The following is a 19101-nucleotide window of genomic DNA, read 5'->3' as shown; positions in this document are numbered from 1 at the left end:
AATGAAGGAAAAATTCCTGCATTACCTTTTGAGGCCGAGCATTGTCATGCTGGAGAATGACTTTATTGTGTCTTTCCTCGTACTGTGGCCATTTTTCTTTTAGTGCTCGGCTCAAACGCATCAATTGCGTTCGGTATCGATCTCCTGCGATGGTTTCACTTGGCTTTAGCAGCTCATAAGCGCCGTTCGACATCGCTTGGTTTCAAGTCGTAAGGAACCCAGATTCCTTGTTTCTGAATCATCCCCATGACTTTGAGGCGTTTTGATAGGGCTTACTGTGTCACTTGCAACGATTCGGCCAATTCTGCTTGGGTTTGAAACGCATCTTGGTCGAGTAATGCTTCCAATTCAGTATCTACGAAAATCTTCTCCACCACGATGCCGGTCTTCGAATTCATAATCACCATTCTTAAAACGTTGAAACCATTCGCGACGTGTTCTTTCACTTAGGTCAGCCGCACCGTACGTATCCGAAAGCATTCGATGAGCCTCAGCCGCACTTTTCTTGGAATTAAAAAAGAAAAGCAAAATTTCCCGCAAATGTCGAGAATTCGACTCAAAAAGTGACATTTTCAGTTGAGAATAAATTTTGGATGCAAACAGATCTCTACAAATATTTTGTTGGGTTAGTGTTGACACAAATGTCCAAGATCGATATAAAACGATTTAATCGACCAGTGCTTGACCCTAGAGACATCTATTGGAAAACGGAAGCAAAGTTGTAGACCTAATAATGTAATATACATATGTATATCTATATAAAGTTTACTTCAAAGTATTAAGTAATAACGGAGTTGGCGAATGAAGCAGAAAACAAGTAAAATACAAATAAATTTGTTAACAAATGTAACGCGTTTATATGTGTGCATGCATAAAAAATACGCAATTCACCGTTATTACAATGTGTGGTAAGAGCTTGTATATATAAATGAATATACATACATAAACATACATATACATATATGTATATGTATATTTATTGATTAAATAATTATCAGCAATATCGTGTCTTTTCATTTTTTTTTTTACATTTTTATCTTCACAAATAAACTTTATTCATTTTATATTTGATTAAAATCAATTAAATTTGTGATTAGTCATGAGTAAACACATGTACATACTTACATATGTACATATAAGTATGTAGTATGTGATGTTTATGAGACATCATGCATTATAGGGTTAACAAAATGACAGATTTTGGTATTTATTACCAAAATTGAATAACATTTGACTTATGATAAACAGTTATGTATGAACGGTTATATGCACACATACATGTACATATGTGTATGTACATATGTATGTATATAGTCACCTAAAATTCAAAATAACGTAACATCACTTTTTTATAAGTTTACAGACCCATATTGAAACAAAATTTGAGTTTTGGTTATAAAGTGGTTATATATTGGTTATATCTATAATACGATGTGGTGAATCGTAAACAATAAAATACTAAATTCAATTTTTTTTCTTCAATTTTTTTTGTTGATACGTTGTTTTGCATTTTAGGTGACGACATACATATGTATGCATACATATTAGTATGTAAATACATACATATGTATATGAAATCAATCTAAATACTTATCTTCTCTTGCTATCAGCAAAAGTAGCGTCTCAGTTGCGCATATCTTTTTAATTAAAATTTCGAGGAAAATCAATTATATACATACATACGATACGATACATATGTACATACATATGTATATAATTTTAATTATTTATTACTTATTTTTGATCCGCAACGAATTCCAAGTGTGCTTTGCTTTGGGTAAAATAATGCACCGCCGTTTATTACAAAACTAGCGCTAGTATCCGCTATTTTATATGCCAACTCGTAAATAGGAGCAGCTACATACATACATACATACATACATACTTACATGCATACCAGATGTATGTTTGCATATGGCCATCACCGTTACGTATTAGCTTTTAAACAGTGTTGTTGCGGCCACCACCACTATAACCGTTAGCTGGCAGCTACTACATGCGCGTATAAATTGTTACCGCCAATCTTGCTGTCCAGCGGCAACTTAAACTAGCAGCTACTAAACTAGTTAGCAAGCCAGCTAGCCATCAGCTGTGTATGTATGTATGTATGAATGTGTGCTTTAGCTGGTCAGACATCAAGCCAGCTTCGTCGTAATCCTCATACTGGCGGTGCGGAGTGTATTTTAGCGCATGCGTGCGTCACTCATGAACGCGTTTCGCTAGCGTTGACGCTCATACTGATATACATATGTACATATATGTATGTATGTATGTACATACATATGTGGTAGCTACTCTTTCTTGGCGGCGCTTATTTTTATTAACCCGCAATCAACTTGTTTTAGTGAAAATTGCAGTTTCAGTTTTTTTTTTTCAATTTCTTTAATTTTTTTGTACGCGTCTGTTTTGGTCAGCCACCGTTCAGGCTCATTATCCACTTGTACTTATTAAAATTTATTAATTTGGTGTGTTATTTAATTTTATAATATTCAGTTTTTTTTTTTAATTTTTTATTGGGCATAATTACATACACACTTACATATGTACATATTTATGTGTATGTATAATACTGGTATAGTAAATATGTATGTATATTTACTTTGAATTTGCATAATTTAAACATTGGAGAGATTTTTTTTCTTTAAGTGGTTTCTGTTTGCTTTTTAATGTTGGCATAAATAATTTGGCAATTTAGAATTCGTGATTTTTAAATAGTTCTTAAGAGAAAAGTGTTAAAATAAGCATAAAAATTTCTTGCAAGACCAGGGTGGCTTTTGTATCTACCCAAGACTATATCTATGCGAGTCTATTAACTAAAGCGATGAAGTTTTAAATTGTCTCATTAAGTTCTCTATTCATACACACTCAATTAGCACACAGTTAAAGTTTGATGCTGACAAAAAAATGTTTTGAGTTTGCTTGGGTGTGTAAAGAAAAACAACAACGTATGATTTCTTGGGTTTAAGTAGACAGCTACGATTGTATATTTTTCTTCGCTTCAATGTTTAGTATTGTTTAAAATTCTTTAAGGGGGTATTCTCATGTAATCACTTCGAAAAATCGATTTTTTTTTTATTTTGACAGTAAAACCTATTGAAAACATGCTGTGAAAAATTTAGACCGAAATTCATAGCATTTGATAAGTTACAGCTCATAGTCGCCGACGTGTCGTAAGCGACTGTCTACCTCTCTTGAAACTTTAAGCGCATTTTTCTCGAATCATCATTTTCTGAAACTGTCATGGTCCTAAAAAAAAGTATTCAACCGATTGCTTTGAAATTTACATACATATGTTCTTCTACTCATTTATAGTTATCGTCCCTACCAGAATTGTCTATTTTCGAAAATATTTTCATATTTTTTTAAACGATTTTTAACGAAAAAAACAAGATTTTCGTTACTTTTTTTTTGATGTTCGACATTTGTTTTTAATGAAATTACTAATTAAAATTAATGATTATATTTGGTAGGGACGACAGCCGCAGAACTACTGAATAATAATCCATTCGATTTTTTATTTCAGACAACATGAACAGCCGCTATCACCATGACCAGTGAACTACTTTTTTTTTTTTGGGACTACTTTGATTTAAAAAAAAATATATTTGAATATTAAAAATGTAAAAAACGACAAAAAAAAAATGTTTTTATACATTTCAAAACACAAATAAAAATATATTAAAAAATTAAAATGATCGAATTTGTTGTCGCATAAAAAAAAATTTCCTAAAAAGTGGTAAAATGTATGTGTTTAGACATATTGTAGGAATCTTTATGTTTAAATAAACTGGCAATTACGCTTTAGATTAGATCATAGGATAGGACAGCTGTTGGTTCTTTGTGTTACCCATAAACTTCTAAAAGTGTATTACCAGATCCTCATAGATCGACGAAGCATTTTGAGCTTACCACAAATTTTTTAATGCAATTAATCTCAATCCCAACCTCGTAACGCATATTGACAATATGTATCTTGGAAAGCAGGGCAGCAGTGGAAAGTGTTACCTGAAGTAAGCACATTCACTTCTACTGGGTGCTAGATCACAAAGACATCGAGGGCAATGAAATAGTGGACGAGATTGCCAAGAACGGTGAACGGCTAACAACCGAAACGAGCTACCTGGGTGCAAAACTGCAAAAGTCATTTACTATGCGGTAGGTCGGAAGTACACAAAATTCCTCAATAGAAAAGGCTGTAAGAACATTATGGGAATATTAACTGGTCACTGTCTGGTGGCGACTTATGCCCACTGGATGGGCTGACAGGTCGTGAAGACTGCAGGAAATGTCTAGACCAGGCCACCAGGGAAATCATGGAGCATCTCTTGTGCACTTGTTCCGCATTGGCAAAACTACGCTGTAAGCATCTGTGGTCCACACGGTATAATACACTTAAGGAGATATTGATAGTGAAGCCGCTGAATCTGTTAAAATTCGAGTCAAGGCCAGATATCGTAAAGGATGACTACTTCTCTTGGACCTAGGAACTGAACTTTATCTGGTTTCGCAAAGGAACTGGTCTTTACGTGGCTTATTGACCTACCAGATTAACCTAACCTAACCTAATCTGAATCCTAATCACTATGGTAGGTTCTTGCAAAATCCGGCAAATTGAGGAGAAAGTAACAAAATGATACCACCTCGACTATCTCCATACAGATTTGGCAACGAGCGTCCGACAAAAAATATTTAGCGACACTATTGCAGAGTATCCAGTCAGAACATCGGTAGGGCCAAGTAGTCGAAGAACATGTTACGATTCACTCTGGCCCACAATTGCAGCGAGAATGACTTTGCTAAGACCAAGTAGTTCGAAGAGTCTATTACGGTTCACTCTGGGTCAGCAGGATTTCGCAGTGACACAAGTTCTCGTTGTTGTTGCATTCATTGACTCGTTTTGAGCGCACAGACAGCGCGCTCAAAGCCAATCGACTTTAGGAGTGAATGCACACCTCCTACCCCTGCTTTAAATCGATCCCTACGTGAAAAAAACTCACTGCAGCTCGTCTTCAACGGCTTTGCGCCGCCTACAAATTCGCCGCAGGTGTGTGAGCAAAGAAAGCCAGGACCGCTAGGAGAAGGTTCTCCAATACTTTATTTGTATATAGTATATGCATGCAGTCATTTATCACATTTGGATTATTAGAAACTTTGTTGACTTTTCTTCCAATAACAACGGAATATTTCGATCATAAATATTAGGTGTAGCGAATGGGGCGGGTTTTTAATACTATGAAGAACGGGTGAAATCATGAAATTTTCAGCAAAGATATTACTTTGAAAAATATACTAGTTCCATCGAGAAACCCTATAAAACACGTAGCCGTTATTCAGCTAAATCTGCCCGTCGCGGCTTCGCTCATTGATTCTATTGCCGATAGCACATGACTACCTGTGGAATTTACATGGACATTAGTTTCTTTTGGTGTTTTATTAATATACCTGATTATGCTTTTTTCCACAGTATTGTTCTAAAAAGTGGTTCTGCAACGTTCCACGAAACAAATTCTGCGCAGTGTTCATTTTACGATATAGTATACCAATCGGTTACTTTGCTTAAGATGAGCACAAGTATACTTATATTTTGTCTTACAAACATACTTATATACGTGTGTATTTGTATGTGAATGTGAATTAAATTAACGAATACGTCGCCTATGTTCAGCTCCAAGTTTAATAGTCCATAATATTACAATGTATTGAAGATTGTAGTGCGTTTACAGAGATTTTCAGAAGCTTAATGAGTTTCCGATATTTATAGCATTTATAGAAAAACTATTTGAATACATAAGTTCAATTCTTCTTCTTCTTAAATGGCGTAGACATCACTTATGCGGTTATAGCCGAGTTAATCTAATCGTCATCGCTGTCTAATCTCTCCAACGGAGTGGAGGTCTTCCTCTTCTTCTCTCCTCCGGCGGGCAGTGCGTCGAATACTTTCAGAGCTAAAATGTTTTCATCCATACGGTCGACATGATCTAGCCAGCGTAGCCACTGTCTCTTAATTCGCTGAACTATGCGAACAGTAACTCGTACAGCTCATCAGTCCATCGGCTAGGATATTCCTCGTTGCCAATGCATAAAGGACCATAAATCTTCCTCAAAACCTTTCTCTCGAAAACTCGTAAAGTCGACTCATCATCGTCCATGCCTCTGTACCATATAGCAGGACGGGAATAATGAGTGACTTATAGAGTTTGGTCTTTATTCGTCGAGAGAGGACTTTACTTCTCAATTGCTTACACAGTCCGAAGTAGCACCTGTTGCCAAGAGTTATTCTGCGTTGGATTTCGAAGCTGACATTGTTGTTGGTGTTAATACTGGTTCAAAGATAGACGAACTTATCTACGACTTCGAAGTTATGACTGTCAACAGTGACGTCGTTGGGACAATAGCTAGTGACGAGTACATTCGGGACGTGGGGTTCGTTGAGGTCAGATTTTGTGTCTGGGTTTCCCTTGTCATGGGAATCTGAATGCATTTTTGCATCATAGATGCGTCGGGGTGTTTTTGTGGGGCGAGGTTAATTGCAGAATGCTCGATGTACTCGTACTCTGACATTAGGAATCTGGGTGGTATGGGGATTAGCTGGACTGATGGACGATTAGATGTTAGGGTCGTTTGCGCGCGAATTATTTAAGCGGCGAAGGCGGTTAGCTGGAATTGGGGTTTAGTTTTTGTGTGATTGGTGCGTGTATGTGATGTATGTATGGGGTCCAACCCCTGGCCCCTTGGGGAGTATCGTGGTGGTTGTGGTTGGAACCCAAATGCGGGAAGAACTGACTTTGTCAACTCGGACCCAAAGTACGGCAGAGGTTCTAGATGGGTCGAACCCTACCAAGGTTTAGTGTGTCCATTCCAACTGCCAATTGCTACTGAAAATGACATTTTCAGGGCGCTGGTCAGCGCATTGATTTGATCCGCTGTGCTTTTGAGTGCCAGGTGCCCACGTAAAACACACCGGACGTTGTCAAAAGTCAAATCTTGTCGCCTTGTCGACGGAATATTGCTTCGTCACTTTACACATCCGTATTAGTTTTGCGGGGATAAGTTAAGTTCAATTCCACTAAACTTTTTGAATCCAAAAGTGGTCCAAAGCAATCGAAAATATATAAGATATAAAAGTCGATTTTGTTAGGTTTGAAACACACAAATAGACGCCATCCATTACATACGTATGTAAGTATGTAGTTAAACAGCTGCATCTATACATATGTACATACTTACATACATATATGTATGTATACCAGTAAGATGAAAAAGTGCAACCGCCTCAACAAGTTGCAAAATCGCTGAAAAAGATCAGCGCGCAAAGAGCAAATGAAAAACTGGTAGAATTTACAATTGCTAAAGCGCCAATAACAGCAATATTTAACTGCAACTGACAGCCAGGCGTAAACATACATACAGTGCATCACAAAAATAAGTATGCACTGTGTTTATCCGTTTTGTTTTCAGAAAAAAATGCCGCAGAACTAATAATAATATCCATTTTTTTATATTTTTCAGTTATTTCATATTTGAGTTAAAAGCAATAGCAAAAAACAGAAACTTAAATTAAGAATTTTTCAAATTAGAGAAAAAAAAGGCTTAAATAGCTAAAAATTACATCACTAAAGTATGTATGCAATAGTAATACATTCCAAAGAAAAAGTTCCAACGGTTTTATTTTTGAGCTTTGATGGGCTTTTAATATTTTATTGGATAGCTTTTGGATTTTTTTATTGCATTCAATCCGGATGGCATGGACTTTACCAGTTTTTTGGTCACTGAAGTTGGAATCTTGCCCCACTCTTCGATTAAAGCAGATATCAAAGATTCTTTGCGGCTTATGTCTTCTGATTTTTCTCTCTATAAAATGACCCAAATGTTCGATAGGGTTCACATCAAGAGATTGGGCTGGTGTTTTTAATTGTTTGGATGTATTGTAAAGTAGCAATTCCTTAACAATGTGAGCGGAGTGTTTTGGATCATTGCCCTGTTGGAAGACAAATGATCCTTCAAGTCCCAATTTGGCCGCACTATCGTTTAAATTCGATATTAATATATTAAGGTAATAATATTTGTTTATTTTATGCTCAATGAATACAAGATTCCTTACACCAGTTGGTGCCATACACCCCCAAACCATGAGCGACCTACCAACATGTTCTACCAAGGCAGCCATATTCCGTGAATCAAGCTCTGTATTTACTTTTCTCCATACTTTTTCATGTCCATCTGATCCAAAAATGTATAATTACTTTCATCTGAGAAAATAACAGAATTCCAGAAATATTCTCTATGTTTACTTTCGTGCTTTCACAAAGTTTAATCTTTTTTGTCTGTTAATGTTGCTTATGAATGGCTTTTTACGGACATTACGACCATGGGAACCTGTATCATACAGCACTTGACGATTAGTTTGGGAATGGCAGGTTTTACTGGTCTCATTTTTAACAACTTTTGGAGCACTTTACTTCAGATTAGCCTGTATCTTGTGTGTGATAATGTACCGATCCTTGGAATCAAATGTTTCTTGTCGTCCAGATCTTTCCTTATTTTTTGTATTGACTCTCTTTTTTTGTATTTTTTTTTTCTTTATATAGTTTTATAAAGCATCTTTCAAATTTGTGATAGTTCCTTGACGGGCGGCTCCATGATCAAAATGTAATTGCAATTAACGATGAAATTTAATGAAAACTTCGGAAAATTATTATTTTATAAAAAAAAAACAATACTTATTGCTTCAAAACGTATAAACACTGTGTATCAATCGAAACAATACTGAAATGGTAAATTGCATACTTATTTATGTGACATGATTTTCGCTTTTTACAGAGAAAATCTAACGGTTTTTAATAACGGAATATGTCAATGATATCAATTTGTCATATTCTTGAACAATATTATGAGTAGTTGTTTTTGGAAAAAAACACAAAATATATACTTATTATTTTGCAAATAATTTGACTTTTTTTACGCCAATATATAGTGCATACTTATTTCTGTGATACACTGTAGGTACATACATACATATACATATATTTTTATACATACATACGTATGTGCACACCTACAAGCATTACAGCATGCATGCACATACATACAGACATTAATATCTGACAATCGATTTGCCGTTGTACTTGAATTTGTTCAACACGCCGGTGCAGCCAAACAGCATGCGGCATATTTATATGATCGCATACATATCTGAATTGACGACCGCTCTGGCCGAGGGCTCTGCTGCCACTCTTTAAAGACCTTGTATAGAAGTATTTCCATACATATGTATGTATGTATGCATGCAAACATGTTGAACTGTGCATTGTACTTACATATGAATATGTGTATTTCTTTGTAATCATTCCACTTCCGATTTCTACAACTACATAATATACAACTATATAAAAGTACATACATACATATATTTATGTACTCGAATCAATGATTGCCAACCATATATCGGACGAATATTTAGTTGAGTGAATGCAGTGCTGTTGTTCAGAACATATCCTCGAATGTTGTTGTAATATGTATGCGCTTCCTTTCGTTTAATACGGCTTATCCTGTTTGTCTCTTCCCTTGAATACTTATATAATAGTGTATACATACATACATACATATGTACGTATGTAGGTGATTAGTTGTACGAGAATGCAATTCGCTTCGCAGATTGTTGTTGGTTGATTGGTCCAACTCACTTGGCTTGTTGCAAGTAGGCCGAATGTTGTGCATACAAATTCATATTCTCAGGCACACTGGGGTGGTACAGTGTGTAAGGAGTGTGTAATATCTAGGAGCAATTTCGGAAGATACAAGTCTTACTGGGTAAGTCAAGAAATAATATTTTTCTACAGAACAAAAAAAACGTACAGGAGGGATTAACCAACGCCAGCATATGTTTGTATAGAATAGTTTAAAAACTTAAAAAAAAAAACTTTGAAACAATATCTGAATTCAAGAGCAAAATCAAAGTGGATTAGAGAGCCTGCGGAATCTAAGATGAGAGAAACCCTCGTATATTTCTGAAAAACTAAACTGCGCTTAGTAAACTAGTCGAATTCTGACCCCTCTAAAGTTATTAACTATTTGCTGAGGTACTCTCCCTATAAGGATTGTTTTGATTTTCCAGATATATGGGGTAACTCTTTTCGCGGTTCCCAACATTTTTAAAGAAAAAACATAGAAACTTCAAATTTAATGAGGATTTCTTTATCATTCGAAAGAACATTCTTTTTTGAGAATTATCTCTTTCAAATGTTGGCCGCGGCGTTCTTAGATGCTCCATCTGTTGAGTACCATTTTCAATGACTCGTTCGAGGCGGGATTCTCCGCATAAGCTTTAGACTTTAAATACGCTTACAGGAAAATGTCTAACGGTATGATATCACACGATCTTCTTGGCCAATCGACCGTCACAAAACGTGAAATTATCTGCTCCTCGAAGTGTTCTGTCAATAAACGCATTGATTGATGCGATGTGTGGGAAGTGGTGCCGTCTAACTGAAACCAAATGTCGCCGAGATCGCGAGCTTCAATTTCAGCCATCCAATGATTCCACCGGCCCACAAACCACACCAAACCATTGTTTCTTTCTAGACTGCGTACAAACCGACAGGACATATCTTAATCGGCTCAATGTGCGAGATTTTATTTTTTAAATTCTAAATAAATGTTAAAATTGCATTTCAATTTTTGTACAAATGTAAAATTTAACATTTTATTATTATTTATATAATCCGAAATGGTCAATTCACAATTTTGAGATATCGATCTGAAATTTTTCTGTTATCCGCCGATATCGGACCATAGGATATAGCAATCATACAAACTGACCTATAAAAATGAAGATAAAGATCTTTATAATAGATATCTTTGCCTTATTAAGTAGCCTTAAACGAAAGTTATTTACATAAAGCAAGAGGTCCACTGTGCAGCCGACACTGCTTTCGTATCTCGCTTAACTGCTGTGTTCAATCATTTTTTCGGCAGGTAATAATCATTCGCTTGTTGCACTGCTCACATGTTGCTATTGTACAATTTGTTGGTGCAATGCATGGTGTGCGCGTCGCACCATCAAAGCGGCGACATTGACTTCAATTTGCGAAAATTGATCGGTGTTGCTGATGCAAGTGGCCGGGGCAAGTTGCTGTGGTTGCCAATTTTTCTTTTCTTTTGTAATTTTCTGTTGTGTTTTTCTGTCATGCAACTTCAGCAAATCGCTTGTTACAGCGCACTCGCTTCATATACGAGTACAAGTATAGAGAAGTAATTGCGGTGTTCAAGCGCATTGCATATACAAATGAATATGGTGTACATGCTGCATGTCTGTAATTATATACTTATGTATGCACATATGTGTGGACGTACTGAAATTGGTGTAAACTCGTAATTCTTTGGTAGCAGCTTCTCATTAAAAGCAAACACCCAAGTGTTTTAGTGTTTACTGCACCATTTTAGATGAGCCTTTTTTGATTTTTTTTGATTTTTTTTAAATTCATTTTGTTTGAATTAAGGGGTTAGAGGTAGACAGAATTTTCAAAAAATTATTTTTTTTTTTTGCATTTTCGTTAAGTGTAATATCTTAAAAATATTCTCTGAAAATTTCATTATTATTAATAATTAGTTTTTGAGTTATTCGACAAATAACAAAGAGAGCTCGGACACTTTAAAGCGCTCGGGTGAAACTTTAAACGCGTTTTTCTCAAAACTATGTTTTTTGAACTGGTAACTCGAAAACTGCTCAGTAGATTTTAATGTATTTATACAGCTTTTAGAATACATAATAAACTCGGGCCTGATCGAAGGATTTTTTTTTCAAAAATTAGCAAAATGGCGGCCGCAGGAAATTTTTGTCTACATTTTTGGGAAAAAATCAACAGTAAATTGGTCTTATAAAATCGAAATTTATCGGATTATCTATTTATAAAACAAATTTTTTCTATCTCATTAATTTTAGATGAATCTCCAAGGACTTATGGTTGTCACCGCAAGTACCTTTTTTGGAACTGGGTCAACACAAACAACTATAACTTTGGAAATTAAATTTTTTTTTGAAATTTTCGTGACTTCAAGTCAACACATTCTATAATAATGCCATATTACTACTTTTGTAAAATAACACGATTTAATAGCAAAAAAAAATACTGAAAATTCTCATTTTTTCGTGCCTCTGATTACCCCTAACCCCTTAAGAGTTTAGTGGAAGATTCTTGGTCGTATAAAAATCTGACTATCACGGAAACGAGATTGAAATTGCTCGTCCGCTGAGTTGTTTTGATTGCTGGTGCTTTAAGATCAGTATTGGCTTTAAGATAGATATGTTAACTACTGAAATTACCATTAAGCGTGGTAGACTGTGGCTAAACTTCTATTGTTTATTAATCCGAAAAATGCTTGAATAAGTAGGTTAATTGGAATTGCCCCGGGCGCAACGTCTTGGGGGCGGCAAAACGATCTTCGCTGTTTTTTAATATTCAGAAAAATACTTTTTGAGAAACCAACGGATATGTCACAGTTGAAGCATAGGGCAAACTGTGAGAGCGACACATTGCGACGTAGGAGTGACAAAAAAAACAGTATCTTTATTTTTACTCCGTCGTCGCGACGTATCACTCTCACAGTTACCCTATGCTTTGAATCTAACAAATACTTTTATTTCTCCAAATTTTCAAAAATGGTATTTAAAAACTCCAATTCGGGCAAAAATTCCTGCAAATTGTGTCGAAAGTGTACAAGATATAGGGTGAAAATGGGTTTTTTTCTATGGCTTTTAATAAGATGTCTTGTAAATTTACTATCAATTTCCTCAAAAACCGTATTGTGAGAATTTTGAAACTTTAGAATTTGCGTGGCTTCTAGTTCCTAAATTTTATATACTTAATATCGAAGATATTTTGTAAAAATTCACTTTTGTTCGAACCACCTCATTAAACTTGTTGGTAGGTAGATAAAGGGGGGCGGCAGAACATCCTTGGCCCCGGGCGCCCGAAGTTGTAGCTACGCCACTGATTATCCCATTAGTTTCCATTGAGCGCAAGGCACCAGCGCAAGTTGTTGTTGTTTTAACGGTTTATCAGTCCCCGTTAGGATGGTAAGGGTTAACTATGTTGTCATCGACGTCATCTAACGAGAGGCTCAGGAAACGTGCTGTTTCGACGGGCTCGGACCAAAGGGAAAGTGGTGTTAGATGAGTGGGGTTGGTAGGGAATGCAAAGAGGTGGTCAGTGTCATGCGGAGACTCGTTGCATGCAGGACATACGATGGATTCAATTCCCACGACAGCCGGTTCTACGTACCGGAATTGACTCGGATTTTATACGACCAAGGGCTGTTTTTTCGGCGATCTAACCGCGTTTGGATCGGTGAGTGTTAATTTGTGTTTGTCACCAGCGCAAGTCAATTTGTTTGCTGTGACGATTTTACTTATTGTTCTTAAAAACAATGGCACAAAATATCAAAAATTAGTTAGAATTTAAAAAAACGGGAAATAAAAATTTTACGCAATTTTCTTGACACATTTTAGGAAATCTTGTCCGTTTGTCAGAAATAATTTGACTGAAATATTTAAAAAAAAGTGTCCATGTCCGGTCATCTGAACGTTTTGTATGAAAATATTAATGAAAACGTTGTGTTTATGGAACTTGTCCGGTTATAAGAGCTGTCTGGTTATGAGGACGGTCCATAGTGGGGAGTTTCACTGTACATATTTTTATGAACAAAAGTTTTTTATTAGTTGCAAGTCATTAACTATTGATGGCATCACATTAAATTAACAGTAAGCTGGCGTTCTACTCACCTTTATTGCTGTTGATGAGTTGAGTTGCGTTAATATTTCCACATTCTCGTTATAATAAACAAATTCTGCAACAGAATTCTTTACTTTTTTACACTTGTGTCGTGCGTTTGCATTTACATACATATATTTATTATTTTAATTTCACAAAACTGTATTTCCACTTAAAGTCACAGCAAATAAAGTAATATGTATTTTACATATTCATACATACATACATACATATACGTACGTGCATGTGTGCCGACTTTCTTTTTAATTAAAAATCAATTAACCTTTTGAATTAACTGCGCAGCTTCGCGTGTCATTGAATTTGCAACGGATTTTAATGCAGCAGAACGTATATAAATATTTACACATCTACTTACACATACATACATATGTACATATAGGAACACTTGTTCGTATTGAGCGTTGATGTTTTTGGTGCAGCAAACAAAGCTTTTGCACTTGCCGTTGACACAGTTGTTGTAGTTGCTTGCAGACTTTATTTGTTCACGTATGTTGTTGTTGTTTTCCCACTATATTTCGGAATTAAATCGTGTTGGTACTTTAATAATTTTTTGTTGTTGCTGTTATGCCTTCAATTGAGATATTTTGTTTGTGTGCATTTTTTCGTTTTTCATTGTTTTGAATTTTTTAGCGCAAAACTATCTTAACTTATTTTGTTATTACAGATTTTTCTTTTCTCGCCACTGGCTTTTATGGCTTCTTTCATTGGGAGAACCGCACACAGCAACACTTACCTACTTATTTGAAATATTTACGCTATTTGTTGGGGAGCAATAACCGGTTTCTAGCAACAACAAATGCACTGACATAAACGACCGACCGTATGTCCGACGAGTACACGTACTTTCACACATATATATGTGGTATATCTGTATGTATGCATGTAGAGTATGTAAATAAGAAGGTAAGCCAGAAAGCCAAGCAACGAATAACGTTGGGAAGCCAAACGTAAAATAAATAGGTAGGTGAAAATCAAAACACTACGTAATGCAACTAGGCAACGGTTTTTGGGGGGGTAAGACTTGTGGGCACTTTGATGGCAGTTAGCAAAATTCCAATGCGCGCGCCCTGTGACAACAAAGAATGCTGCTGCACTGCAACTTCGTTCAGGGATAAGAGCACAACACACAAAAGAGCAGCGCGCCGAAGGCTTACCAGCAAAAATCGCACTGAAAGCACACAAAATATTTCACTGGAAGGTGAATATGCACTGCAACACCAATTGACTCGTAATCACTAACATTTGCTTTGGAACAAATGCAGTTTTCTTGTTTACATTTATTTTCTCCTTTTAATTGCACAATTCACTAATTGGGTTGGTGGCGAGCACACAAAATGGTTTGCGTAGATAAAAGCAACAGTTGCTAGCAATATTTTGTATGGTTGTTATATTGTTTCGTGCGTATGTCGGCTTGCAAGTGAACGACGACAATCGGATTCAACAACTCAAAGAGAACTGAAGCTATGAGAGCGCGTACAAGTGGTGAAGTACCTGTTTGATTCAACAGCTCTGCAGCTGGTGAGCCGGCTCAGCGGTTGACGCACTGGATGGCTAGTTAACTAGCTGCTTAGTGGATTGGTGACTTACATTGGAAATGTAAACTGGAAATTTATGTGTGGATATTGGAATATTTCGAATTGGAAGACCTTATCGGAAATGGCCACTGGGCGGTTATTAAAAGAGTTAAATATCTGCTCTTTGCTTGGCAGATTCGAATTGCGGAAACATTATGAACAAAAAACTTAATTAAAGTTAAAATGGTTTATAACACACGTACGCATACATACATATATATGTATTTATGTATGTATATGTTTGTTAGCAGTTTATTGTTTTATTTTGCTGAGTAGCAACGAGAAAATTGGCGTTGCCATATGCATTAATGATTAAAATTCAATTAATTCAATTACAAATGCAAATATTGTGAAATATGATACCTACATATGTATGTAAGTATATGGTAAAAACAACAACCATTAATTGTAACAAATATTATTTACAGCAGTTCAGTATTTATGCGCTTATTAAAAAACTTCTCATTGTAAACTAATCAGAACGGATCTTACTGATTTCATATCCGCCATTTTCTTGTTCGAAAATTCGAAAAAGAAGCAGCACGCCATCTTGATGCTGAAATGGATTATGTGTAAAGGAAACAAGTCGATAACAAAATTAGGCAAACCAACTTATAAAAAACTCGAAGTCTAGTTAATTTATTGATACAGTTACACTATATCATACGTACATATATGCTTCTGCTATCAGATTTAGCCAAATTTTAAACCAAAATTGAATATTAATATTAACTTTGGAAAGTTATATTTTTATTTAATTTTACTATTTATAATAAAAACTATTTTAAATATGATCTCATTATTTAAGTAACATACATATGACTTAAAATTTCACTTTCTCAAAATCAGAAATATGCAAAATAATAAATTAAAATAAATTAAAAATCGGCTGTTTTCTAATTTCAATAACCATTCAAAAGTACTTATGTATGTATATAGTATATACACAACAGATGTTTATGTTCGTGTAAACATGCAAATGTGAATTGTTGTAAAATATAAAAAGAAAATTTTATCGTTCATGTTGCAGCGGTTGCAGTAAAAATTATAAATTGATAAATGCTACTGGGACCGATCCTTCGTAAGATATCAATCGCAGTAATTCTCTTTACCTTGACGATTTGGCGATACTCTCCATAACAATAAGTCAACTTTAAACTTGTACGAATAGAAAAAATTTAAATTAATACGAAAGAGTGAATAAATAATATCACTTTCTTCATTTTGTGAAAGCATCTGTTGAAATAAAAGTTTTTCATACCAGAAACTTGACTTTGAACGATTTTAACTTACCGATCCAAACGGGGTTAGATTGCCGAAAAAACAGCCCTTGGTCGGATGAAATCCGAGTCAATTCCGGTGCGTAGAACCGGCTGTCGTGGGAATCGTTGACTTTGAACGATAGTTTGTCCCGCTGATCATATGTGCATACATACATATACATATGTATGTATATACAAGTATATACTTTCTAGGGTCTCCCCCTATGCATACTAGCGTCATCACCCTGATAAATTAAAGGATCATATTAGGGGAATCCGAAAATTTTACTCAGTGAGTGCTACGCATTCCAAGAGCTTCTTAGCTTTTGTCTCCATCACGCAGAAGCAAAACATATCATCTCACTATTTTTTTTATTTCAAGCAGTAAATGGAAGTATGTATTGTTATATTTTCAACTTACTGAGTCAAAGAATATCTTAGAAGAATCTTAAGAGTAAATAAGTGGTCCCATTAAGCTTATTGTGTCTAAATGACTCCTGTCCTCGAAACCTGAACAGATTTTATCCGGTCATCGCCTGTAAACTCGTCAGCAATACTCAAATTATTTGAGGCATTTTTTACCACCGCTTCCACAACAAAATATCAATGTGTCAGCATTTCAAAGAATTATTTAAAGTACAGCGCAAAGCAAGGAACAGATTTGGGAATAAATACACAAGCGCACTGCAGGATTCTCACAACTCATTATTCGGATATTTCCAACTCTGTTGGATCGGTGAGTAGCAACATACTTACTGGACTATATTTTGACGAACAAGCATATTTGCTTTTTTTGTGCATTTTGCATTCGTAGCAAACGATGTTTTGAAATAATAGAGTACTTAACTGCCGAGGATTATATTAATTGAGTTTAATACAAAAGCCTATTTTTATTTTTTGGCACGTCTTGATCCACCCCCAATCAACACTTCACGCCATATATTTAAATTTAAAGATAATTTTTTATTTGTTTAAAAAACAGGTTTGCAGGTCAGATTAAAGTTAATTATTAACATAATCACTTAAATTCTCGATGGGTACAACATCTGTAAATAAAAGACCATTATTAATTAAAAAACAATATTATCTTAATCCCAAATTTCATTTCGGCACTTACAATGCGAATGCGGTGACCCATGGCGTGACCAGGCAAATTTCTGTTGAAACGTGCACGCACAGATCCAGTGTTTCCATGCAGGCGGGTCACTTTACCCCAGATGGCGCGAATTCTGGTCTTGCGTTCTGGGTGTTGTGGCACGCACTTCTTTGTCTTAGCTTTGTAAACATACACACAACGCTTGCCAATGTAGAATTGACCGTGTTCCTTACGACGAGCACCTTCAATCTACGAATTAAAATCATTTATTATTTATAAATAAACTTTACACCTTCAATTCATTTGCTACACATACCTTCAAGATAGCCTGGCTTTCGTGTTGGTTGCGGAGACCACGCTTATAACCAGTGAACACTGCCTTGGCAAAAAGACGGCCATGACGCTTATATTTGGGTGCAGCCACAGGGGTAGTAGGTTTCTCAAATTTGGGGGCTTTAGCTTTGGGTGCCTTAGCCACTTTTGGAGCTTTTGACGCTGGTGCAGCAGCGGGTTTTGCTTGTGTGTCAGCCATCGTTAACTACAATTTATTTAGAAGAAATATGTAATTTATCACGTCTTGTTATTGAACTGCCTAAATAAATTATACGCAAGTAGTCGACCACACTAAAAGCAAACACTTTCTTCAAACCATAAACTTATGCACAAATAAACCACTACACAATTGGTATTCAAAGTATGAATTTTAATCCAAGAACATCAGACTTCTCTGTTTAGCTTTCACATAGCCAACTACTTGCGTGCCCAGAAAAACATTTGATTTCTTGTTTTCCGTGCACATTTTAACAAATTAGAAAAGTTTTTCCATATTTAAAAAATATTTTAATTGAGAGAAATAAAATTCGCGTACGTACCGGAAACTTGACAAATGGAAAGAAAGGAAAAGAGAAGGCATGAAGGCAGCAATGAAATGTCAAAATCACACATTTGATGGGAAATTTTTTTCCTCATCTCAAATGCCTCAAAAAATTCATTACGAATGAGATGCCAATATGTAAAATTTAACCTTATATTCTTGTGTTGAAGTTTACTTCATATATTTGTGTATCTACGTGTAATAGTTTTTAAATATTTCATAACATAACAGGTGTTCAATAATTTCAAAGATATATTTTAAAAGTCAGTATGTAAGGCGTGAAGTTGTAAGACATATTACAACATAAATCGCTGCCGTAAAAGCCACAAGCGAAGAGTTTATTTCAATTTATAATTTCTATACCCTGTACGCAAATTCTTTCAGTTTCAATATTTCGATTATCACACAAAATTGTTTACTTCGTTCTGTCGTAACGAACGTGTTTAATGAATATCTCCAAAAATATATTCAATTAACTTTGGCTTAGGATGAAGAAGAACACACA

General features: G+C 35.4%; 2 protein-coding genes across 10 annotated transcripts in view; both read right to left on the bottom strand.

Moving 5' to 3' along the window:
• The window catches only part of LOC126751110 (uncharacterized), a 146030-nt gene extending 130764 nt beyond the window's left edge, over window positions 1–15266 (bottom strand). For 6 of the 9 annotated variants that reach the window (XM_050461078.1, XM_050461085.1, XM_050461079.1 and 3 more), the window contains exon 1: window positions 13781–15266. The gene's annotated coding sequence lies outside the window, so the exon portion shown is untranslated. The remainder of the gene's footprint in view (window positions 1–13780) is intronic. The other 3 variants (XM_050461077.1, XM_050461080.1, XM_050461083.1) reach the window with 3 other exon arrangements.
• Window positions 15267–17568: 2302 nt separating this feature from the next.
• On the bottom strand, window positions 17569–18649 carry LOC126751129 (60S ribosomal protein L35a). The gene is made up of 4 exons (XM_050461129.1): window positions 18595–18649; window positions 18039–18260; window positions 17744–17971; window positions 17569–17672 (listed from the first exon to the last, which is right to left on the bottom strand). The coding sequence occupies exons 2-4, from the start codon at window positions 18252–18254 to the stop codon at window positions 17649–17651; spliced, it is 468 nt and encodes a 155-aa protein (XP_050317086.1). The 5' UTR covers window positions 18255–18260; window positions 18595–18649; the 3' UTR covers window positions 17569–17648.
• Window positions 18650–19101: the final 452 nt, after the last annotated feature.

This window comes from Bactrocera neohumeralis, chromosome 2, assembly GCF_024586455.1.
Source record: "Bactrocera neohumeralis isolate Rockhampton chromosome 2, APGP_CSIRO_Bneo_wtdbg2-racon-allhic-juicebox.fasta_v2, whole genome shotgun sequence".
NCBI classification, from domain to species: domain Eukaryota; kingdom Metazoa; phylum Arthropoda; class Insecta; order Diptera; family Tephritidae; genus Bactrocera; species Bactrocera neohumeralis.
This window is presented reverse-complemented; position numbering and strand designations above follow the sequence as displayed.

Bases quoted from the DNA above. Each gene is read 5' to 3' on its own strand.
- LOC126751129 (XM_050461129.1), bottom strand. From the start codon at position 18,254: ATGGCTGACACACAAGCAAAACCCGCTGCTGCACCAGCGTCAAAAGCT. The intron at 17,972-18,038 runs GTATGTGTAGCA...TTTAATTCGTAG, and splicing joins AAAGCCAGGCTATCTTGAAG to ATTGAAGGTGCTCGTCGTAA. The intron at 17,673-17,743 runs GTAAGTGCCGAA...TTTTATTTACAG, and splicing joins TGGGTCACCGCATTCGCATT to ATGTTGTACCCATCGAGAAT.